The following is a 26,666-nucleotide window of genomic DNA, read 5'->3' as shown; positions in this document are numbered from 1 at the left end:
TATTTGTGTCTGCACTTTGGGATCCAACCTTCAGCCATGACAAAACAGTAATACACAATTGTTTTATACATATTCAGAAATATGAATAATAGTTAACGCTGATCAATCTACACCCCCCCCTCCAATCCGTATCCAGTATATCACAAATGAACTGGCTCATTGCACCCTGCACTGATGTCATCCAGTCACTGACTTGTCATCGTCAGTGCCATCTTTTTCTTTTTTTTTTTCCAGAAAAAAAGATCACTGACATACTGTAACCAGAGGGCTACGTGGTGGGCCTAACCCTAACCCTAACCCGTTGGGGGAGCTAAATATATATATATATATATATATATTTTATCGATAAGCGGTTCAGATAATGGATGGATCAATGGATCGATGGAGCCATGTATTAATATGAAAGATAGTTAATCTGCCATTAGAGTTAAACTTACTAAACACTTTCTCTTGCAGTCTTTTACGGGTAAGTGTTCACTACGTCAGCTTCACAAAATTCTACCAAACAAATGTGGCGCCGCTTAAACACAAATCAGTAAATCATAACTCTGATTACAACAATAATGCAAACAAATCTGTGGCTTTATCGCTTCAACTTTTCATGCTTCATGAAAAACATTACATTTAAACATGATATGTGAACTTTTCTGTATTCTATATAAACATCCATCCATTGCCTGAACCACTTATTCAAATAAATAAAATATGCACATATAATCAGAAAATGCCTACCTACCCGTTTGCAAAACATTGCGATGTCAACTTGAATTTGATGACTTGTTCAGCCCTAGTTGTGATAACTATTTATAATATAAGTTGTGTCAGATTTACTGCTATGATGAAGTTTAAAAAAACAAGGGACTTATTTTGGAAGGATTTATTGAACATTCCATAGTTTGTTTTACACAATGGTAAATAAAGTAAAAAAAACAACAAAAAAAACAAAAACAGCTTATAAAAGTCATGCATCTGGCAGAGGGGACATTAAATCAACACCAGGTCTAGCAACGTTCAATAAAGAATTATTATTTTTTTCCTTCGAACTAGAGCATATAAATTACAAATCTGTGCAATGTCGTATAAAAAAAATAATGTTGCAAAAATCAGGCAAGTGAACAGTAAGGCATGCGTGTGTGGTTGGGGTGGGGGGATTCCACTAGCCTGATTACTAAGTTAAAACACAGTTTGTTCATTTGAAGAAAAAAACAATCTTTTCCTTGTACACATTTTTCTGTTCATCATACATTCTTTGGTTCTATGGCCAATGTACATGCGCCACTGGAAAAATAACATCCACAATACTACATATAAAATGATCTCCAAGAGACACAAAGGAATGCACAAGCACATTTTTCAGTCTTTCTCGAATAAACAGTTCGGAAACTGGCATATTCCCCTTCAGGTTGGTTCAGGCTTCTAAAGAAAGAAACAACAGTTAGTTAGGAGGGTGATTTGTTTAGGATATGAAAACCTGCCTGAACAGTCACCAAATAACCACCCAAGCTTTCAGAAGCCCGTATGTCTGTTCATCAAAGACAATGTGACTTCTTAAGGAAAACCTTCACATACATAAAGTATTTTTAAGGGTGAATAATTGTTTGTGTATGTTGCATAGCAACTTTGGAAAAACATCTGAATGGAAACATGGACTGGACCAGTTTGGCGTTAGCCCCTTGTGCTAGCTATCTAGCTAGCTAGCTCCCTAGTAGGTAACCGAGTACCGGGGAGCTAGCTCGGGAGCTTGCTAGCTGTAATATGTTGTGTATTTAATGTCATTTTGTAGTCCTGGCTCTTACTATGCTGCTAAATTGCGAGCTCCCTAGCTACTAGCTCCCCAGTGCTCAGATACCTACTAGTGAGCTAGCTAGCTATAGCTAGCACAAGGGGCTAAAGCCAAACTGTGGCTGGGTATTTACTAGGGGTGTGCTAAAAAAATCGATATGGCAATATATCGTTGCGGGCCTCATTACAATACACGTATCGATACGCAGGCGTCAGAATCGATATTGCTCGTTATCTTTAAATAGGCAGTTAACGTTTGCCTTTGCAGCTTACATTGTACTAAAAAAATAAAAACCAGCAGCATCTTTGAAGTTAATTGACTTCAATTAATGCAAAAAATAGCTCACCAGTGATTGGACACTGTGTCTTGCTAAGAAAAATGAAAACAGAGCAAGAATATCAACATTTATTTACTTATAAACTTAACACGTTTATTAATGTACCAATTTTCGTATATTTTGTTTAAAAACGAAATATAATGTGTTACATGAAAAAATTCTGTTTTTATTTCCCGAAATATTTCAAATAAGCACATATTAGAGCTGTAATTTTAATACTTTGATATTTTTGCTCATATCGGCTCATGCCTATTAATAAATGTTCCCGGTGTGTTTGTGAAAGCTGCTCCTTGCTGTGCAGTGCGTACACATTTAGAACAGGCATGCCGCTAGGTGGTAAACCAGAAGAGCTGCTAACAAAAATATTTTTGGCAGTCAGCATAACAAACATATCCTTTAGGTACACATATGACTGTTTTTATAAAATGCAAGAAAAATAATGTAATATATCGGAATACGTATCGCCTTGAAGATCAAGTATTGGGATACCTATGTATCCCAATACGTATCGTATCGTGATACGTATCGTATCGTGAGGTTGGCGGCAATACCCAGCCCCAGTATTTACTTTCTGGACCTGAATTTGCCATCTCTGGTGAGATTGAGAGACAAGAATGTGAACTACACTGGATTTACTGAGAAAGTCTTTTTCAACATTCAGTCACTGTCATTGGAAACTGCTCCTTTCACTTTATGCTGCTCAGTGAAAGCAGGGAAAAAAGAGTTTATGGAATGTTTCACACATATGTCCATCTATGTGTCTGACAATTCGATCGCCGCCTCATCAGTCTGTTGCTCATTATCACCCAGTAATTCTGTTTCAGGCACTGACGAGTGCTCGTTTTGCTCAAGCTCGATCTGGGGTGCCCTGTCACCCAAATCCTCATGCTTGGTCTTGGAGTCCTCACTGAGTAAGGCTGCTTGCTCTGCCATAGAATTGTTGGAAGGAGCCGTGGTGACATAGCCCGTTGATGTGGAGCCACTGCCACTGTGGTGAGAATTCGCTTTTGGAACCATCTGTGCCGGGTGATGTACCTGCTGGTGGGGCATGGGCATGGGTATTTGCATGGGGTAAAAATTCTGCATGTATTGGTAGGCTGGCATAGGGTGATAGCCATTGACAGGGATGTAGAGCTGTGGGGGGACCATCGGCCGATGCATTTGGCTCTTCATTGGCATGAACTGAGGTTGAGGGAAGGGTGAGGTCTTTTTAGGGCTTGTGTAGCGTGATGCATTCACTGTGCTCATGCTGATATTGCTAACAGGGCTGGTGCTGAGAGAGCTTGTCTGGGTAGCGTTGCTGGTACCTGACGTTTGAGCGGAGTTATAATTTGAAAGACTTTCCCAGGAGCGCAGACGTGTGTGGATATCCTTGAAGCGAGGTCGTCTTGCTTGGAATTCACTCCAACACTCCAGCATAAGGGTGTATATCCAAACTGGGCAGTCATCAGGACACTGCAACAGCTGGTGGCTGCGTACCATCTCGATCACGTCGTGGTTGGAGTAGCCACAGTAAGGCTGTAGACCATAACTGAAGGTCTCCCAAAGCAAAACGCCGTAAGACCAGATGTCAGAGTCTGTGGAGAACTTCCCATACATTAGCGCCTCAGGGGACATCCATCTAATAGGGAAAGGGCTTGTCCCCATTAGATTGTAGTAATCAGCTGAGTAGACATCTCTGAAGAGGCCGAGATCAAGGATCTTGACGCTGAGCTTGTCGAAAACCAGAATGTTCCTGGCCGCAAGATCTTTATGAACAACCTGGTGGCTAGAAAGATACTCCATTCCGGCTGCGATTTGGGTAATGATATGAAGGAAATCTGACTGTTCCAATGTGGATTTTACTGTCCTGTCATCATCTGAGCTGCCAACATCTGAGTTGGGAGAGCGCACCACAAGATACTCGTGTAAATCACCGATGCTTGAATACGTGAATATAATGCTTTGTGGCTGCTCCTTGGTGACGGTACCCAGAAGACAAACAATATTTTGATGCTGAAGGTGAGAACGGAGCATGGCCTCATGGCGAAATTCCTCACTGAGAGTGGGGTCAACCTTGTCCTTTAGTGTCTTGATGGCCACCACTTGGATCTGCTCGCCAGGTACAGTGCCATACAAATGCCCTTTGTAGACCTTGCCGAACCGATCCTCGCCAAGCTCCTCCATGAATCGTACAGCTGACATATTGATCTCCCTCACCTTTGCCTGCAGCCATAAAACAAAAACCAAAATCTAATTAAAGTCCTCATAAAAATAAGGCCAGCAATAAAAGTAAAAAAAAAAAAAAAAAAAGTGAAACATATTAATTATTTCTTCAAAATTTAAAACATTTCCCAATTGTCGGGCTTGACTAAAAATATGGGACAATAAAAATTAGGGATGTTTGATACCACTCTTTTTTTTTTTCAGACCGACACCACTAGTACATCAATTTCCCTCTTAAAAAAAAGACAGATTAATTGAAAAATAGACCTATATACTCCAATATAGTAATTTTCCTAAAAACATTTAAATTAATGGCAATTTTATATTCCTCTAATTTCTAGTTCCTGATTGTAAAACAGCCACAAGAGGGCGGCCCATCGGCCACCATCACGAGTACACAGTAAATTCTATAGTGTCAATTTGACTCCATTTAGATAAGGACTAAATAGACTCAGTTTTAGAGTAATATTTACACTTGGAAGTGAGTAAAATAAAGATTTGGAAAATAATAATAATAATAATAATAGTGAGGAACAATAGACAGAATAGACTCACGACCTTCAGCTTGGGAGACAGCCGATCTACTCCCTGAGCCACGCAGCTCCTGCTCTCTGCTAATATATCTCGCATGTCAGCTGGAGCTGATTCCATCATTGTATGGCATCTTCCTAACTCCAAGACCAAAAACAATATTTGGTCTCTTGGAGAAGCACAAACAGTAGGAGGGGCAAAGCTCAGGTGGTAGTGTGGCACTGAGGCAGTCTCCCAAGCTGAAGGTTGTGAGTTTGAACCTTAACCCTTGAGTGAGTTTTTTATTTTTTTATTTTACTCTCTTCCTAGTGTAAATCTTAGTTCATTCTGAAACTGAGTCTATTTGGTGCGTATCTATATAGAGTCAAATTTGACTCTAATAGTCATATTTACACTACAGAATTTACTGTGTACTGATACATTGAAATAAGGTTGGTATCGGCACCGATACCGATACCTGGTACAGTGGTACCTCTACTTACGAACGTCCCTTCATACGAAATTTTCAAGTTACGAAACTCCTCAACATGAAAATATTGCCTCTTGTTACGAAAGAACTTTCAGGATACGAAAGGTAAAACTACAGTATGGGCTGCTACTCACAGCTCCCAAAGTTTACTGAACGCAACATACTTACAGCTGCTCTGCCATTGGCTATTACTGGCATCTTCCTGGCATCCCATTGGCCTGTACCGTATGTGACCATAGATACGGAATAGCGTCCTTGTCATTCACCGCTTGAGCCATGAGGTGTTTAGATAGTTTTACGTAAATGGATTAACTAACGGCCGACGAATTTGTGCAAAAATTCAAACAATTGGTGATTGATGACGGCTACATTGCACAGTAAGTTTTTAATTGCGACGAGACGGGCCTTTTTTGGAAAAAGATGCCTCGCCGTACCTGAAGTTTCCATCAAATTTCGGAATTTATTGAAAAGAATCACCCAGAAAAAGTTTTCACCATTCGACTGATCGCTCACTATGATGATGTTTGCCTTGGACATTTTCGAAGGATTGTTAAAAAAAAAAAATAACAAAAAAAAAAAAACAAGGGCTCCAGGTGAAGGAGTGGAACCGTCACATGCCTTCGGTGCCGGATGGAGATCATGTGCAGCCTACACAAGCGTGAGTGAGAGAGTAAGTGATAAAAAATAAATAAATAAGATTGTTATAAAAAAAAAAAAAACATCATTGGATCAGTTCTTTCCAAAACACCAGGCAAAAACACTTCTGAGAAAAATATGAACCAAAAAGCGGGCAAAAAAAAACAAAGAGGTAAATGACCATCATTTTTATTCTTTACTCTATTCTTAGTTTTTTACATTATGTACAACTCTCATTTATTGTGCAATAATCTAATTGTAATATGTATTTGTTACGTTTTGATGCATTTTTATTAGTGTTGTTCCGATACCGTTTTTTGGCCCCCGATACCGATACCCAGCTTTGCAGTATCGGCCGATACTGATACCATACCGATACTTATGTTTTTTTTCCCTCAACATGAAAAAGTTGTCCTGCTATTGGTTCAGAGCATTCAAGGGCCAATATGATATCTTAGATCAGCATGTAGTTGAGCATGTCATATATCACTGAATGTCGTGCACGAGCAAGACACAAGATGCTGCATCCAAAATCCTATATTAGAGTTGGAATTAATGGTATCAGCATGTTACTTGTGAGTAGTCACTGATACCAATACCACTGTTTTAATGCAGCATCGGCATCTCTGCCGATACCAGTATCGGTATCGGAACAACACAAATTTTTATGCTTTATAAAACATTTGTCTGAATTTTGGGAGGCTTGGAACGGATTAGGGCATTTACATGGAAAATGCATCTCTACTTACAAACTTTTCTACTTAAGAACTTTATTCCAGAACCAATTAATTTCGTAAGTAGAGGTACCACTGTATTGGTAATCGCCCATCCCTAATAAAATTACACTTAAAATCCACTCTAGTAAAAATTACTTGGTTTCTTTAAGGGCAATAATGTCTCAGCTACTGCTCATCCCGCCTCATGTCCTGCTTAGCTAATCCAGAATTACATTTGTCAATTAGTGCTGAGGATACGGACATGTGGCACCCAACAAAAGTACAACTTGTCCACATCGATAACCACATTAATGACACTGTGAGAAAATTCTTACGTGTGCTAACTAGTGCTCAGACCAAAATCCATTTTCGTTATTTGTATTGACATCAACAAGAGTACCGAATCAGGCCCAATTGGTTACTCATTGTACTTTCCCCACAAAACACGTCATCCAATTTGAACAAAACTTATTTAACACGTTAACTACGTCATAAGTGCTTTTTAAAGCCTCATTTTCACTTATTTGAAAATGTCTTGTCGATCACGCTAACGGAAAGGTTTTCCTTTATCAGTTTAAAATGGCTTACTTTAGCCCCCAGGATCTTTCGCTGTTCCCTGACCAACTGCAGAACACAAGATGATTTTTCACTTGATTTTTTTTTTTATGTTGTGTTGTACCAACTAGCTAGCGCTTAAGTTACCTGGAGATTTCATCTCTCAAGACCGTCGCCTAACTTTGTTCGTTTGTTGCTAGGATGGCATGAGAGGCCAGCAGCGAAATAACGACAAAAGCGTTGATACATTGCCTCACTGGGCTTTATTTACTGACTGCTTAACAGTTCAGTTTCGTTCAACTTATTAGCTAGCTAAATACAGCATTCCCATGAACTTGCAGGTGCTTTGCTTGAACGCACAATCTTTCACATGACGCATGTGCACTCCCCAAATGCAGTACGTCACCCATACTGAGACGTGTTGCCATTCAAACATTCCTCAGCTCAACTGGGGATGGTGTAGCTGCCGGGAACATACCATAATTGTACACTTATAAAATTCAAAATCGATGTTGAACAGCAACCGTAACCTGAATTTGTCTAGCCCTAGCGATTCAAATGTTGCACTCCTCTACTGCGGGTGCCCCACCTGGTGTTTGTGCTGGTTTAGCAGAGACAGCTCCATGTCTTGGTTGGGTGAGCTGCTGAGCTGGCAGCGAGGAGGCGTGTCCGTTGGTGCTTTTTGCTTATTTCGACACATGCAAACCAAGAAGAAGAGGCACGCAATGACCAGAGGGATGGCAATTGCAGGGATTAAAATTAACACAATCCCCTTTTTGAGGCTCTCTGGAGGCTCTGTAAAGAAAAAAATGGTTGCAAGGTAAGTTGTGCGGACATTATATCTGATCTCATAACCACAATGTACAATTACTATATGAACATTGAATAATGAATACATATTGACCAAACATCATAAAAATTTAGAATTAATTTTCATGCAGTAGTGACAAAGTATCCCAGCAAACACTGTCGATGTCGTGTTGTGTGCTGAAGGGTTGGATCCCAGAAATGCAGATGCAAATAAGATTTTATCTATTTATTCACATCGAGAGGCAGAAACCCAGAGACGCCGGACACAGGACAGTTGGACAATAATCCGGCAAACCACACACAATTCTCAGCCTGCACCCACAGATAGTGAATCGTAAAGGACTAAAGAACGACATCACATAGGTCCCGACATCACCTAAAGCAGGGGTAGGGAACCTATGGCTCGCGAGCCAGATGTGGCTCTTTTGACGGCTGCATCTGGCTCGCAGACAAATCCTTAATTATTAAAAAAAAAAAAAATTTTTTTTCGTTAAGACTCCTTTTGTTGAATTTGTCGGCTGCATTGACGTCCCTCCCGGTGCGACTCGACAACATCGGTTGTCTCATCGACAGACTTACACATGAATGGAGTTTCAGTCAATGCACTACCAACACGCAACACTGACAATCCATTCATATGTAAGTACGTGCCGGAAGTGACGTCATGCAGCCGACAAATTCGGCCTTCGCTGTCTAAAATAGCGGCCGATGTGCGCATGTGCGTGAGATCGGGAAGTAAACTTCCCTCGTCTTAATCGCGTAACGTTGTCAGCTAATTTTAGAAACCCTTTTGAGAAGAAAAAAAGACGAGGAGTAAAACTTGGAGCGCGCTTCCCGTCACATACCACACACTGCAGCGTGTGAGTATTGCTGTACTGACAATGTTTGGCTCTACGTATACATGTGAGCAGTCTTTCTCACATCTAAAGAACATTAAGACCCACATACGATCACGTTTAACGGATGGAAGTCTCAATGCCTGCATGAAGCTTAACCTCACCAAGTATCAACCAGACTACAAAGCCATCAGCAAAACCATGCAGCACCAGAAGTCGCATTAATGGTAAGAAATACTCAGCATTGATTAGCAACAGCATAACAATGTTATTAAAAATAATTCAGAGACTTATTGTACTTTAAAAGTGTTGAAATTACATACAATGCACACATTACTTGTACTTTTAGTTTTAAACATATTGTATGGCTCTCAGGGAATTACATTTAAAACTAGAATAAGCAATTTCTGAAGAAATTGCGTGGGATGCTGAAAGCCAAATGCTAATAGCTGAATGCTAAGCTGACTGCTAACAGCAGAATGCTAATGAAGAGTCAGAAAAAAAAAAAAAGTTGCTCCATCGGGGATTTGAACCGGTGAACCACACGTAGGGCTGTCTTCGCTATGTAACTGACTCAAGCGCTTCACACCGTGAGCTAACCTGACCTGTGAGCATCAGAGCGAATTGGCGTATTTGTATTTTAAAGTGTCACCTGATGAAAGCCATCAGCGCTAATTTGGGACACGTGTTTGATCATGTCAGTATAACGCATTTCCTGGTCTGATAGTCAGTTGGTATACTTAATATCCGTTTATGTAATTGCCACGGACATATGTGCAATGTACAGTCGGCGGTGGGCTTTGAACCTGCGACCTCCTGCTTACTGTACATGCACTCTCCCAACTGCGCCACTGAGCAATATCAGAAAGCAAGTCAAGATGGTCTGTTGTATGTATGGAAGTGGGCGTGGAAAATGGGACTTAGAAAAAATTCAGTGTCAGTTCCATTAAAACTGAATGGGGAAAAGTAGATCTTAAACATTAAATTATGCGAGTACTGTAAGTAATATGAAGTCAAATGATAAATACCCCGAAAGGCGTGAATTTTGTCAGCAAGTTGAAATTTGAACGGTGTAAATCGGAAGTATAATGTAGGAGTAGTTTGATTGCAAAAAGTGTTGAGAATAAAATGCTATAAGTAAAATAATAATAAAGGTTAGAAACAACATATGTGGGATGCTTTCAGCATCCCACAACTAGACGAAGCAATTTCTGAAGAAATTGTGTGGGATGCTGAAAGCCGAATGCTAATAGCTGAATGCTAAGCTGACTGCTTTCAGCATCCCACAATAATAAAGGTTAGAAACAGCATCCCACAAATATGTGGTGTTCATGGCTCTCTCAGCCAAAAAGGTTCCCGACCCCTGACCTAAAGGATTAAAGGTTGACATCACGTTTTGTAAACAGACACTTGTTACATCAGAACCTAAACAGACACATAACAGGTCATGAACTCTGGCGCATGCGACCCAGGCCATGACAGATAGTCCTGGAGGTGCCTCACTTAACAACGCTGCGTACGCACAAAACGGGCCTGACAAATGCGTATGCAACTTCTTACACAAAGCACACAAAAACCCTATTAAAAAAACAAAAAAAACAAAAAACAAAACACTTGACAGGATACGGTGCGGGGCACCACGGTGGGTGAGTGGTTAGCACGTCTGCCTCCCAGTTCTGAGGACTCGGGTTTGAGTCCAGGTTCCGGCCTTCCTGGGTAGAGTTTGCATGTTCTCCCCGTGCCTGTGTGGGTCTTCTCCGGGTAATCCGGTCTCCTCCCACATTCCAAAGACATGCATGTCAGGTTAATTGGGCGTTCTGAATTGTCCCTAAGTGTGCTTATGAGTGTGCATGGTTGTTTGTCTCTGTGTGGCCTGCGATTGGCTGGCAACTAGTTCAGGGTGTACCCCGCCTGCTGCCCAAAGGATAGGATAGGCTCCAGCACCCCCACGACCCTGGTGAGGAGTAAGCGGGTAAGAAAATGGATGAATGGATGGAAGGATGGATACGGCACGCATGTCAAAAGTGGGGTGTTCCAAAATCCCATTAGGCAATACTAATTCCGACACCAATCACATGGATTAGCTGTAACTTCTTCAATTTTAGAGCTGCTCACTAATGATTATTTTAATAATCAATTCATATCTCAGTTATTTTATAGATTAGTTGATGAATCAGATAATAAAAAATTCTGAATCTGAATTTCCATCTCTTTATTATACAAAAACAGGTCATTATTTCAAATTTCAAATTGACCATAAAGAAAATGCACAAACATATTACATTATGATTCAGTTATTGGTTTGATTTGTAAATGTGAACTGTTAATGTCATGTCTGGGGTCACGCCAGGGTTAAGTTTGAGTTCATGACCTGTTAAGTTGGGTTCACGACCGTGTCTGTTTTGTACTGATATAACAAGTGTCTGTTTTGAACTGATGTAACCATCATACAACCAATCATCTAGCTTCAACTAGTTTTAGGCTATGTGATGTCAATCTTCAATCCTTTAGGTGATGTCTGGACCTTTGTGATGTCGTTCTTTAGTCTTTTACTTGCTACAACCAATGAGATCGATTCACTGTCTGTAGGTGCAGTCTGAGAATTGTGTGTGTTTCGGCGGATTATTGCTTTCTGTCCTTCTGTGCAACTCTCTCTGTTTCTCGTCTAATAAAGATTGTCCTACGCCTCTCGATGTGAATAAATAGTTAAAACCTTATTTGTGTCTGCACTTTGGGATCCAACCTTCAGCACACGACAGTTAAGGAAAGGGGGAGGAGAGTTGAGACGCTGCACTGAACTTAGGCTGGTCAATATAGTTGCAAAGTGATTGTTTTTTGTTATCAGGAATGAAGGGTATTGATCAACATGCAGATCACGTACTTTTCCACTGAAATCAGCTGATCAGAGCAGCACAAGTCAAACTTGTGTGATTTAAAAAATGTTTAACTTTGCTGTTTCAGTGTTCATCTTTGTCATTTGCGTGACTTCTATTTTGATGTAAAGATATTTCAGAAATTGTTTCTGCATGTTTTGAATATTTATTTTATTGTTTTTTTAGTACGTCAGTGATGTCCAAACTCAGTTGTCGAGGGCCGGAGGCCTGCAGGTTTTGGATGTTTCTCTTCTCCAACACACCTGAAGCTAATCAGCGAGCTCTGGATAAGCCTGATAACGATCCTGTTCATTGGAACAGGTGCATTGGATCAGGAAAACATCCAAAACCTGCAGGACTCCGGCTCTCGAGGACCGAGTTTGGACACCACTGCAGTACATAAAAACAAGCAGCAATGTCAACCACTGCCACAACAACATGATTGTATCACCAAGCTTCAGAAAATTTGAATAAATGTACTTCTCAAATTATATGTTCGGGAGGCGGGGTTACATCAAAGGATGCACTTTGATACTGTTTTGTGATTGAGGACTATTTGGCATGGAAGAATGTTATATTAATGGAACATTAAGCCTTAATATTTTATTTCAATGCTGTTCTAACATGAAAAAGGTTACAACCTGTTTGTTAACTACAGTGGCTCACAGTTATAACACTGAAGTTTGAGATCAATAAATAATACATTTTCATACAAATCTTAGTGTACATGTACAAGTTTACTGAATGCTATTTTCTAAATTGAGTAAAAAAAAAAAATCGTAACAATCAACTTGTATCGGGATTAATTGGTATCGAATCGAATCATGACCTATGAATCGTGATACGGATCGAATCGTCAGGTACTAGGCAATTCACATCCCTAGTGGTACTTACTGCAGGGCTGAATATCACAAAGGTCCACCCTTACTCGAGGGTCCAAGGTGAAGCACCAGGGAGCCTGCATCTGGCCTCCTGGGTTCCGGCAGTAGTTGTGGCTCCCCCATAGTTCAGGGTAGTCTTGAGACAGATGATGACTATGCGGGTATTGAGTGCTCCATGGCTGGCAGTGGTGACCGGATTTAGTGATACTAACAGTCCCCCTGTAGTCAGCCCCACTTCCATTGTAACAGCTCTGGTCTACGGGGGAATCTGTAAAAGATATTATAACTCACAATGGGTATGACGCTATTTGGATCATGTCTATCTTCTGCTTTCCCGGTTAACTGCTTACATGGTCCGAGCTTTTCTGGTGGCACTCCTATTCTCATACACGAAGCGGCATCGTGTGTTCCTGGACGGGGTAGGAGGTGACAGCTGGGAAGCTCTAACTGCATGAGGATCATGGGATTGGCTCGCGCAATACTGTACTCGGAACGGCACAGGTCGTTCTCCAGGGCCTCGCACTCATCTCGACAGAGCTGACGTCGCCGAGGACCTCGCGAGCTCTCATCACACAGAGGGAAGACGTAGTAGCAGAAGGAAGGGATGGCAAATTTCGAGCACTGATCTGATAGATGAGTAGAGGTGCCAATCATTGTGAAGGCAGCTTAGAAAAGAGAACCAAAGATATGATTACTTTGTTGTACTGACCAATTGATCGGCAGAACAATGGGGTGTCTGGATGTTGAACTCTTTGATTGCCAAACGTTATCCAAAAACCCCCAACGGTGCCAGTCGATTTGGAGCATTTTCACTCATCTTTCAAAGCAAACAGAATATTGTGCGGTATGACGACATAAATATGGTGGTTACCATATGAAAGATTGGATTCCATTCTTTCATGCGAAAAAAAAAGTATGTTTCTACCTTATTCCGTTCTTTAGTAATCACCATTTGAAATTAAGTCATTTGAGTGACATAAGGGAAAATACAAAAATATTAAGAGAAAAACTAGCGTTTTGTGAAAAGATACATTTTTTTGCACAACAGTGACTTTGGCACTAATATTTTTTGTTTAGTGACAAGGCAGCGCTGCACAAGATGTTGCGCTGCCCATTGAGAGAACCCCCCCCATAATAAACGTAAATTAACGTTTTTGGCGGGATTCGTTAGGATTTTAGAGCACGTCATTAAACGCTTTTGGCGGTCAAAGAGTTAAAACTGAAAAATAAATAAGTAAGTAAATTGAATTTCCTACCAGTGATGCGATTTTCACTCTCCCCCTGCATCTGTAGAGACTCCACATAAATGCTCTGGTTGCCAATGAAGCGAGCACAGGCAATGCCACGGTATGGTTGGCAAAACCCTTTTTCATGTGACCTAAAAAACAAACAAACAAAAAAAAACACACACACACAACCTACAGTCAGAGAGGATGGTGAGTCAAGTCAGCCGCCGCGCCACCATGTGCTGCCACAAACAACTTCAAAATAAAACCAAGGCACTTGTGTCTATTACTGTGTTTGGAAAAGTCTTATTTTGAAGTTGGCTTTCTGAACCATGTTGTCAGTGTGTTACTGCCACTGCACCACAAAACATTGACCAAACAAGAGGAAGCAATGGTTATCAATCTGATTGACGAATAAGAAGAAAAGGTTCACTTACGTATGATCTGGCCCATGCGTAGGCATCTGCCCTGTTGATTAACATAATACAACGTTAAGCCATGATTTTTTTAAAATAATGCATAAATTATTGACCCAACTAGAAAATGCCATTTCTGGGGAAATGGCGTGTGAAGGCTGGAAAGCTGAATGAAAAACTGTGGAATAATTTGGAATACCTCATGGCGTGAATTACTGGAATTTATTGAAGTTGGAATGAAGTCAATCGGATGAATAATGTAGAAGTAAATGGAAAATGTAGAACGTGGGAAAAATCGGCAACAAAATCGGTAATTGTGGGGAAGGTGTGAATTTTGGAACTGAAAAGCTGGAATAGCTCATGGCGTGAATTTCTGGAATATATTGAAGTTGGACCTGCGATTGGTTGGCAACCAGTCCAGGGTGTCCCCCGCCTACTGCCCAGAGCCAGCTGAGATAGGCGCCAGCAGCCCCCGCGACCCTTGTGAGGAATAAGCGGTCAAGAAAATGGATTTTCAATCGCAGGGCACACAGAGACGAACAACCATCCACACTCACACGCACACCTAGGGACAATTCGGAGCGCCCAATTAACCTGCCATGCATGTCTTTGGAATGTGGGAGGAGACCGGAGTACCCGGAGAAGACCCACGCGGGCACGGGGAGAACATGCAAACTCCACCCAGGAAGGTCCGAGCCTGGACTCGAACCGGAGACCTCAGAACTGGGAAGCGGACGTGCTAACCACTCGACTACCGTGCCGCCTGGATGGATATTGAAGTTGGAATTAAGTCAATCGGATGAATAATGTGGAAGTAAATGGAAAATGTAGAATGTGGGAAAATTCGGCAACAAAATCAGAAATTGTGAATTTTGGAACTGAATTGGTCGAATATATTGAAGTTGGAATGAAGTGAATCAGACGAAAAATGTGGAAGTAAATGTGAAATGTAGAATCTCCCTATAGGAATGAATGGGAAGCTGTGAATTTTGGAACTAAAAAGCTGGAATAGCTCAAAGTGTGAATTACTGGAATATATTGAAGTTGGAATGAAGTGAAACGGATGAAAAATGTGGAAGTAAATGGAAAATGTAGAATGTGGGAATAATCGGCGACGAAATCAGGAATTGTGGGGAAGGTGTGAATTTTGGAACAGAAAAGCTGGAAGAGCTCATGGGATGAATTTCTGGAATATATTGAAACTGGAATGAAGTGAATCGGATGAAAAATGTGGAAGCAAATGTGAAAATTTGAATCTCCCATTAAGAATAATCAATCAATCAATCAATCAATCAATCAACTTTATTTGTATAGCACATTTAAAAATCCACAAGGGAACCAAAGTGCTGCACATAAAATAAGAAAATAAAACCAGATAAAATATAAAAACATACTTAGAAATCACAAAACACATAAAATAATATAAACAAATTCATGCCAGTCTACTGCTTGTAAATATCAGTAATACTATGTGCTGAAGGCCAGGGAAAAATAATATGCTTTTAAACTTGATTTAAAAACCAGGAGTGAAGTGGCCTGTCTAACATACAGTGGTAATTGATTCCACAACCTGGGAGCAGCAGTCGCGAACGCTCTGTCACCCCTAAGCTTCCGCCTTGTTTTCGGAACTACCAGAAGCAACTGGTCAGCTGATCTTAGTAATCGGGGTGGGCTATAAGGGTGAAGCAACTCAGATAAATTGGGAGGTGCAAGATTATTCAAACATTTAAAAACAAACAACAGAAGCTTAAAATTAATTCGATAGTGCACAGGGAGCCAATGCAGTGATGCTAAGATAGGAGTAATATGCTCACGTCTACGTGTCTGAGTAAGCAGACGAGCAGCAGAGTTTTGTATAAGTTGCAGACGGGCAAGAGCAGTCTTGCTAATGCCTACATACAAAGAATTACAATAATCAAGACGAGTTGTAATAAAAGCATGAATCAATCTTTCCAAGTCCAGTCTTGATAAAATTGGTTTCACCTTAGCTATCTGGCGAAGCTGATAAAAACTTTTCTGTACAACAGAACTAATCTGCTTCTCAAATTTAAAATCAGGGTCAAACTTAACACCCAAATTCATGACACAGTCCCTGAGATAAGGTGCTAGTGGACCAAGGTCCACACTAGCAGAGGAAGAGCTACTTGGTCCAAACAACATCACTTCAGTCTTTTCGTCATTCAGACTCAAAAAATTAAAAGAAAGCCAATGGGGAACAAAATCGGGTACGAAATCGGGAATTGTGGGTAAGGCGTGAATCGTAGGAATAAGAAAGATGGAAGCGCCCTTGGCACGAATACTGGGAATAGTTGGAAATTGGAACGGAGGGAATCGGATGAAAAATGTGTAAGTAGTAGCGCGCCGAGGAATAAAATGGAATAATAAGAATAACGGAAATGGTGTAGAATAACATATGTGGCCTCCAGCCTTCACACAATTATGCAAGCTGCTTAAAAAGTTGTCAGGTGAATGAAGAAACAGATTCATTTTGTAACCAATCCTTACCTAGTTTGACATAAAGGACGCCTGTGGCATAGATCACTTTATGTGTGTTGGAGGCAACACACTGATAATAGCCTGTGTCTGTAGTGTCAAGGTCCGTGATCCGAAGCTTGGATCCGGCCTCTGTTTTGCGCACGGTGATGCGTCCTTGCTCCTGGACAACGGGGGCATCATTTTTAAGCCATCGAATCGTCGGCCGTGGGTTACCGGCCACTTTGCAGTGCAGCGTGGCTGTCTGGCCCTGGAAGTGTGTGATATTGTTGACTGGCTCCAGAAACTCAAGGAAGTAACCTTGGGAAAGGGAAATACAACAGAATATATGCTAAAGTCATTCAGAAAAGAATCTTGGAGGGAGAATTTTCCTTCCACAGTCCCAACTACCTCACAGGAAAAATGTTGTACCTCTAAAAATTGTATAAACAACATTCATAGAATTGTTTTAAAAAAAACAACAAACGGACTAATTTAATTAAACGAATGAATGAATGTTACATTTGTTTATTTGTTGTTCCCTTATTCAATACTATTTTGACATGTAATAGTAGTGGTAACTACCATAGTTGTAGTTTTGAGTGTGTTTTCCATACTTGGATTCCATACTTAACTTCCACATCTGCATCATGAGTGAGGTTATTTTTCTGTTCAGGAAGTACTCCTTCATTGTCATTGTGTATTGAGGATAAAAATGCAAACAATATCTGGGTTAAAATGTAAGTGTCATTAATTTGTATGTACAGTACACAAATATGTGTAAAATAGTTTCTGACCCGATGTCAGCCCAAAGATTCACTCTGAAACACGTGAATTCAATGAGAGACGGTGAGTCAGCGCTACAGTACCTCTAGAACGGAGGATGGCTCCACAAGTGGGTGCAAATGGCTCATATGATCACCAATACAACTAAATAACAATTCACAGCATTTTTTTTTTTGCTCAGTGAGGTAGTGGCTGTTCTAGACCAATTTAACTGAGAGGGTCTTGTCATGATGGAACAATCAACCCGTTTGTAGCCTAGTTAACTTTACCACCACACAAAATTAAACAAGCCCACAAAATTACCCTATGATAATAAATATTATTTATAAACTGCACTGTAAAAACAGATTACCTTGGTTTCCTAAATTATATTTACTATTTTATTTTCAAGTATTCAGTTAATTAAAAATATTAGGTATACTTCAGGGCGGCACGGTGAATGAGTGGTTAGCACATCCGCCTCCCAGTATTGAGGACTATATCAAGTCCAGGCTCCGGCCTTCCTGGGTGAAGTTTGTATGTTCTCCCCGTGCCTGCGTGGGTCTTCTCCGGGTACTCTGGTCTCCTCCCACATTCCAAAGACATGCATGGCAGGTTAATTGGGCGCACCGAATTGTCCCTAGGTGTGCTTGTGTGTGTGGATGGTTGTTCGTCTCTGTGTGCCCTGCGATTGGCTGCAACCAGTCCAGGGTGTCCCCCGCCTACTGCCCAGAGCCAGCTGAGATAGGCTCCAGCACCCCTCGCGACCCTTGTGAGGAATAAGCGGTCAAGAAAATGGATGGATTGGAGGTATGCTTCAATGTGCTACTTGATTTTTCTTCTGTGTAATGTGTTTAAAGAAAATTTTGAAATACATTTTAAATGAAATTAATAATTAAGATTGTGTTTAATTTTAGAAGTGCTAAAAATGAGTAAATTGTACGAGACAGAGAGAGAGAGAGAGAGAGAGAGAGAGAGAGAGATAGAGAGAGAGTGAGAGAGAAATTTCTATAATTTGAATGTTTAAATGCTTAACATACATTATAATGCACGTTGTATACAATTACATTATATATGTGTGTATATATATATATATATATATATATATATATATATATATATATATATATATATATATATATATATATATATACATATATATATATACATATATATATATTAGGGGTGTGAATTGCCTAGTACCTGACGATTCGATTCGTATCACGATTCACAGGTCACGATTCGATTCGATACCGATTAATCCCGATACGAATTTATAAGTCGATTGTTGCGATTTTTTTTCATTCAAATTTAGAAAATACTAATCAGTAAGCTTGTAGAGTGTAAGATTTATATGAAAATGTATTATTTATTTATCTGAAATTTCAGTCTTATAGAGGTTGTAATTTGTTTCATGTTTGAACAGCATTGAAATAAAATATTAAGGCTTAATGTTCCGTTCATATAACATTCTTCCATGCTTAAGGTGTGAATCCTTAAAAAAAAAAAAAAAAAAAAAAAAAAAAAAAAAATCGATTTTGCCGATTATTGAATCGATTCGAGAATCGCGCGATGTAGTATCGCCGAATCGATTTTTTTAACACCCCTACTGTATATATATATATATATATATATATATATATATATATATATATATATATATATATACTAGAGCTGTCAAACGATTAAATTTTTTAATCAGATTAATCACATCGTAGAATTTTGAGAATTTTGATTAATCACGATTAATCACTGTCTTAAAAAAGCTTTTTTTTTTCTCCAACATTTTGCCCGCTGCACACGCTCATCCTACTTTTTCTAATCAATTAATTATTTGCATCATTTAAAATGGGAAAAAATGACCTACGGCATATGTAAACATTTATTAAATGCTTTACTTTAATGCATGTAGTTATGTTTATTGCTCAAACTCCAACAGATACCTTTAATGTAACCATCCACTAGCGGCTAAAAAGGATCATCTGCGGTCAAAATTAATAGTGTGATTAATCTGTGGTAATACAATGATTAATGCGATAATTTTTTGTGATTAAAGCAGCTATATGTAAGATTTAAAATTTCAAATCTCTACTGCCACCTGTGACCGAAAACAAACTGCACGCTCATGCACGACCTCAATACTGAAGACTGGGCTCTTCATAACCAATTAAACTATGTTTTCAGAGGTAATAAGTTTTATAATGTTATACAAAGCTGGCCACTTCACGGGATGAGACTCTCGATCCCCACTAAACAATTGATGTCCACGCGACGTGCAGATCATATTGCTTTAGTCGGTCGAAGTCCAGTCCTGTGTTGTACTCCAAAACGATGTGCAAATTACGTCAATTAATTGGACCTCATTCCGATGTTAATATGCAGTTACATATTGTAGTCACCCCTCTCGACGGACGTCAACCTGATTCTAGTCATTATTAGTGTATGTCGCCCCCAGGCTAGCGTCATTGTGCATGAGCCGAAAGGTGGGCTGTCATTTATGGAAATTGACGATTGTGAAAAACATATAGACCCATTCACTACTTAGTGTGATATGGCCGTGAATGTTATCGCCATTCAGTAGTACCGTTCACATTCCGTTAGCATAATGTAGCTACAACAGGCTGTTTTCACGGAGGAAAATAAGGCAACATTTAGCCTGATTGAAACGCCGCGGAATGGAACGTCTGTTCTTCATAAAGTCATTCTGTTCTATTACATTCATCTTTGCCGCCCCTTTCACGCTAAATGTTGCCGTCCACCTCACTTTCACCCCAATAGTTACGACCGAGAAGTGATCGATCTTGAGGTTACTGCTATTTGAAAACAACACATTTTCTTCTAAATGTCAAGATACTCGCTTCTTACCTTTTGGAGTAGAAAGAAAATCACTTCTCTAATCCAAGTCCGATCTCAACTCTCTCCACCGCTGAAATGTCAAACCAATGTTCACTCTCGTTCTCGGCGTCGGTCACTATCAAGTTTAGATTTTATTTTTTTTTCCGTGGCACTTGACATTGTTTTCATTTTTTTTTAAGCAGCCTTCCGCGGAGTAACATCGGGTGTCTGGGGCAGCGAAAATCTGTACTAGTTCCGTCTTCGCGCGACAGGAAACAACTGACGATGACGCGCATGACGTCACATCCTGCAGACAGAGGGCGGGAAATTCGAAGGATTCGGACCGGACGCTTCCGAAATAATATTGGCCAGAGGCTTGTGAACAGCTAAGATGTAGATCTACTAATTAGAATATGTTTCAGTCATAAATGGTCAAATAAAAAGGCTATTGTTAAGATATTTTTTGGGGAAATCCTACATAGAGTAGCTTTAATTAATTAGTTAACGCTTTAACTTTGACAGCACTAATATATACATACTAACCCCTAATACTTTAGTGTGCTTTTTATTAATTTAACCATTATTGCAGTCTTAATCCCTTGGTCAGTTTTTTAGAACACAATGACAGAATGTACTGAACACAAGAAACATAATATACAAACTTAATATACAGGGTGTTTCAAAAGGTTTTGACCCCATGTCGTAAGCCAATAATTTTGACAATTTTCGTTGCAATGACCTCAAATTTTCACAGCTTGTGTAGAAATGTTTCAAGTTTTTGTGTGTAACGTTAGGCATTTCTATCTTTTCAGGTTAAGAAATGCCGTTCACTTCAAAAGAAAAGGCATTTTGCGTGTTAGAGTATGCTCGGACTCAGTCACCGAAGACAGTGCAGCGTGCCTTCTTCACAAATTTTCTTTTCTTTGTAAATTTAACCAATAAAACTTATTACCTTCAACATAAAGTTTATTTAGTTCCATTAAGATCCATCAAGTAGTTTCCGAGATATGAGCATTTAGAATGGGGTCAACCATTTTGGAACACCCTATACTATACTTACTTACTATACTTACAAAATTCTTAAGGTTAGCTAGAAGCACGCAATCCCCCAAGCTGACATGAAAACCTGGTCTGGCAGGCTGCTATTGTATTTTGTAAAAGTTAATTAACAACATTCCTTGACCAGAAGTCTGCCCGTAGAAATCGTTTCCTGTTTGGCGTTTATATCAACAAAAAACGATCACCATTTTCAGTAGTGCAACGTGCTAAATCAGTGGCGTCAAAGTCCGGTCCTCGAGGGCCTGAGTTCTGCATGTTTTGAGGTTTCCCACGTTCAACACAGCCGATTCATATTTAGGCTCATCAGCAAGCTCTGCAGAAGCCTGATAATGATCCTGATCATTGAATCAGAAGTGTAAGCATTATAGAAAATGGATGGATGGATAGAAGGACTCTTACTTACTAGTAAAAAAAAAAATGACTTGGAGAGTGAAGCATTATCTGTTATATTCACTATTTTGTGACCAGTCAAGAGCTTTTGTTGAGTCTCAGGTATCAAGGCTTAAGTGCTTGCTTGCTTATTCTTATCCTCAAGAGACAGAAGTAATGAAAACCAGCTTTGGGAGGTTTGGCAAGCTTCCTCAACTTGCTAGGACCAACACTCCTCTGGTAAAGTTTATCTACATTACTTCTAGAACATGCAATATTCTTTTAGAATATTGTGTTGCATTTTCAGGTACTGTATGTTCTGGTGTGACAGTTTGTGGTGGCACAACCCTTCTGGTGTCTCGTCGTCTTCTCCTCAAAGACCAAATACTACTTTAGGTTATCTGATAATTATTTTCAGAAGAAAGTGTAGCGACAGTACACTCTTATAAAAGCTCTTTAGAAGAAAGCAGTGGTGGTTGCTGGCATTTGTGCCATTACAGGTTTGCTGGGGCAGGTGGCAAGGTCAAATGCAAAATGTCTCCTTAACTTTTATCTCTCGGCCTTGCATGCAACGAATAATGTCAGCGAGATGAAACATAGCGACAACTCTGGATAAGTAGTAACAACGTGACAGGATTAAAAAAAATAAAATAAATAAATCTGTAAAAATACAAAGTCTGATTGGGAAGGCAACTTCAACTTTAGTACGTGGTACAATGAATTTTGAAAATTTGGACCAAGCGTTCCGAAGTAATTGAGCTTTTTGCTTGACATCAACAACACCTGTCTGGCCGTGGAGCTCAGAATCGGTCTGCCTGCATCTCGACCAAATTCACCAAAATCGTGTTCCACTACCTGCGCCAATATATATTGTGACAATTAGGGGTGCAGCGGTACAGGTAGCCTACGGTACAGTCATTAGCTCGGTTTTTGGGCTACGATTTCGGAACGTGATTTGTGCGTAGAGAACTATTTTTTCCCTCAAAATTCTCTTTATTTTGCTTGTCAGCAAAAATTGCATTGTGCAATGACAGTTTTAACACTATAAAGTAGTCTAAAATATGTATACAAAAATAATTAAAGGCCCGGTCTGCCGTTTTCACTCAGGAAAAGGCACTTTTTAAATACAGGAGTTAAACAGACAAACTTCTTCTCAATTTACAGCTCTGGGCTTCTCTTAATGTCTAGTGTCTAGTGGTGATTTTGTACTAACCCCCCCCCCCCCCAACCCTGTATTTTGCCATTTTGTGTTTGTTTTGTAAACAGTCGAATGTTTCTGTGGTAAGACAGTGTTTATACCCCTCCAGCCAATCACAGAGCGTGTCACAAACGGGGCCAGGTGAATTTGTCTGTTGCGTGAGTGACTGTGACGTCACTCCCGTGGAAACTTGACAGCACGCACAGATTTTTTCTTTTTTTTTTAACTCACTCATTCACACATGTAAGCTTCTGTGAGTGAGTGAGTGGGTGAGTGAGTGAGTGAAAAAATTATAATTCTTCTAGTTTATTATTGTTTGTTATATACATATCTCCAGGTAAAGTTGAAGGAGGTCAGATCACAATTAGGCTTGGCAAAAAGATGACAGGTAATCTTGGACCTGAGTGCAACTTGCGTCGTCTTGGGTCAGATTCCAAATATCTGTGCTATGCTGGAGTAATTTGACCTTTCCCCTCAGATGGTATTAATGAACGTCAACGAAGAGTAGATTGGACATTTTACCTTCAAGCGTTGGTGCAGCTCCACTCTGAGCTTCAGCCAGAATCTCTGCATCTATTGAAAGCCCGGGGTCACCTGCACAAATAGAGACAATAGTTACAGCTACTGTTTTATAAAACAAATATTTTCTGTGTCAGTTCTTTCGTTATTTGTTTGCCTTTACATGTGTCTTTTATAATTTTGATGAAAAGACTGTCTGAATATAGTGGCTATGCTTACTTGTACAGCAATAACATGATTACAGTGGAACCTCAAGTTAACTGATCTGGATTTAACGGATTTCGGATAGGTTACAGAAAATAATGTGCATTCCCCTCAAAACACCCCTTTGTACAGGAGTTGTCAAAGTCTGTTAGTTAACTCTCAGATTTGACCACTGTTAATTACTGGCATTGTACAATCAACATACATAAGCCGTTTCTCAATATGAAGAATGTGAACGAATGTGTACTTGCGAATTTTCCTCTGACTCGGACCCAAAATGCATATTGGGATATTTTAGTACATTTAGGGGCGTACTCACTAAAGGTTTGCGTCGCCTTTGCACCGCGCTAACCGGGAAAAATGGAGCAATCTGCGAGCGCCTAATTCACTAAAAACACGCAGATAAGGAAACTAAGTGCTCTGCCGAACAGATTGCGTCACGGTGCGCCGGTGTTATTTGAGCGTATGTAAATTAGGTAATTTGCATACATTTGACGCAAAATATGCCCACCCCAATGCAAATGAGACTCATTGATATGCAGCATCTAATTCACTAACGCCAGCGCAAATAGCCACACCTCGTTTGCGTGACGCAAATAACGTTTTTGGAAAGCATGTATTAACTGCTGCAATCTCGATCATGACAGCATTGCGTGCCATTTGTAGCACAACATCAACGGCAGATCACGCAGAGAGGAGAGAGAGAGAGAGAGAGAGGGGGAAATATTTCCGTGTTAGTTTAGGACACATAACGTAACCCGGGCTGATCGGCAATGTTGGGGAGGCATTTTCCGATCATTTTTTACGTGCCAGATGCATACTGTGTTCCCACGCCAACTTCTGACAATATACTGTATTTAAAAAAAACGATTGCACCAATAATTAATACTTTATGAATGAATGACGTCGTTGTCGTCCTCTCTGCTCTGTACAGTTTAATGGCGCTCTAAACGCTTACTCTCGGTCCAACCTCGCTTTCTGATAATGTCATCTTTCTCGCAACTGTTACTATAGCAACCATGTTCTTGGCGCAAATCCATTGCCATGTGTGGTAAATCAGGTGCAAATTTGCTCCAAGCTGTCAGTTTTGTGGGCGTGTTTGCGCTGGTATATCATTAGAGCAATATACTTAGTGAATAGGTGGGTAACTGGGCGCAGACTGCGGGTGCAGTTGTGGTGCAATATTTCGCGCTATTACCTGACGCAGTGCATTCTTAGTGAATATGCCCCTTAGTATCCTTCCTATGCATCCTTGGTTTAAGACAACAGAAAGAAACAGCTGAGTTGTCTGTGCGTTTTTGATTTATGCATACTTTAAATTGGAACAGTACTTGTGCCGTGATTGATGACCTTTAACGAGATTACAAGGACATAAGAATGGGCAAGAATACAAATTGAGAAACAGCCAGACATTGGTACATAAACAGATTTCCCAAGCAAATAAGCTCGAATAGGCTAACACACATGCGAATGGCCATGTTGGTAGGGGTGAGGTTCCCATCCAAGGCAATGCATGGACAGATGTAGCAGTCATGTGAGGAGGGGCAACAGTCCCATCAAGACAAGCAATGGAAAGCATTAGCTGTTTCTCAATTAGTGTTCTTGTTAGTTTTTACGTTCTTTGTGAACTTGGGAAATGTCATTCGTCGCGGCCATAGCTATTCCAATTTTAAGAACTTACTGAGTAGACTTTTTTTTTTTTTTTTTTACTTTTTTTCCCCCCTTGTATCAGCATGGTTCAGTTTTGTGTGCTCAGTGTGACATGGATGTTGATTTTTGAATTAATAAAGAAACAAAAAAAATAGTCACTTCCTCTTGATTTTGGGGCACCTCCTGTTGATTTGGGAGAAATTTCGGCTCATTTCCTGTTCAATTTCTGGCACTTTCTGTTGATTTTGGGACACTTCAGGGTCACTTCAATTTGACTTTAGGGCACTTATGGGTCACTTCCTGCTCAATTTGGTTCACTTCATATTGATTTTGGGACATTTCTGGGTCACTTCATGTTCAATTTAGGGCACCTCCTGATAATTTTGGGGACTTCCAGGTCACTTCCTGTTCAATTTGAGGCACTTCCTACTGATTTTGGGGCACTTCCTGGTGAGAATCCGAAGTGCAACTAATCATTGGGGGTGGCATGGATCAGTGAAAGACTGGTCGCCTCGCAAACCTGAGGGCGTGGGTTCGATCCCAGGCCATCCTGACCATGTTGAAGTATTGTGTGTCACTAACCTTGTTGTTTCAGCCTATTTAAAGTATTCTATGCCATACCGACAGACAAATTATCTTAGCATTTTTAAAGTTCACTGTTTTCATTGTCTGCCCGAAGCCAGCTGGGATAGGCTCCAGCACCCCCGTGACGCTAGTAAGGAAAAGTGGTTAAGAAAATGGATGGATGATGTTTTCATTGTAAAATAAAAACGATTTGCGCAAAAACTCACAAGCATCAATGTTGACTCATCGTCAGAATATCTTTGGCGCATATTAGCAAAGTAAAACATTTGAGTGTCAAAACCAAAAATGACACCTAAATCGGAGCAGTAAATGGTGAATCCACAACCACAGTTAATGTAGAAACAGAAGGGGACAGCCTTTTTTGTCACTGTGTTGCAGATAGACCAGAAGTGGGTACAGCTCCAAGTTTGTGTTTCAAGAATAACATACGATAAAAATGATGGATGGATGGATGGATGGAAGGATGGATGGATGGATGAAAATCTATACTGAACAATACTAAAATGTGCAGTACACACACAGGACAGGAGCGCTCAAGGTGGAAAGCAGTCTCCAAGTGCCCACTTCACAGATCTCGTATTTCCTTAGCCACCTTTACATCATCCGCCCGTTCAAGTCTGCTTGCAATTCCTCATAAACATACTTCACTTCAACTTCCTGAATGCACTCCAGCAAACGAGAGAAGCCACTTCAATTGGCTGCCAGCGCCCATAATGGCTCAAACCACTGGTTTCCA

At 40.2% G+C, this 26,666-nt stretch overlaps 1 protein-coding gene across 1 annotated transcript in view; it reads right to left on the bottom strand.

Annotated features, from left to right (window-relative positions):
• Positions 1-862: 862 nt before the first annotated feature.
• ror2 (receptor tyrosine kinase-like orphan receptor 2) overlaps positions 863-26,666 on the bottom strand; it is a 97,272-nt gene continuing 71,468 nt past the window's right edge. Inside the window, exons 2-9 of the mRNA XM_077498021.1 lie at positions 23,495-23,566; positions 16,780-17,067; positions 14,296-14,326; positions 13,889-14,010; positions 12,983-13,297; positions 12,646-12,900; positions 7,822-8,027; positions 863-4,325 (exon numbers count right to left, since the gene is read on the bottom strand). Of these exons, the coding sequence (XP_077354147.1) occupies positions 2,874-4,325; positions 7,822-8,027; positions 12,646-12,900; positions 12,983-13,297; positions 13,889-14,010; positions 14,296-14,326; positions 16,780-17,067; positions 23,495-23,566 (2,741 nt within the window). The 3' untranslated portion in view covers positions 863-2,873. The remainder of the gene's footprint in view (positions 4,326-7,821; positions 8,028-12,645; positions 12,901-12,982; positions 13,298-13,888; positions 14,011-14,295; positions 14,327-16,779; positions 17,068-23,494; positions 23,567-26,666) is intronic.

This window comes from Festucalex cinctus, chromosome 15 (genome assembly GCF_051991245.1).
Source record: "Festucalex cinctus isolate MCC-2025b chromosome 15, RoL_Fcin_1.0, whole genome shotgun sequence".
In the NCBI taxonomy this organism is placed as follows: domain Eukaryota; kingdom Metazoa; phylum Chordata; class Actinopteri; order Syngnathiformes; family Syngnathidae; genus Festucalex; species Festucalex cinctus.
This window is presented reverse-complemented; position numbering and strand designations above follow the sequence as displayed.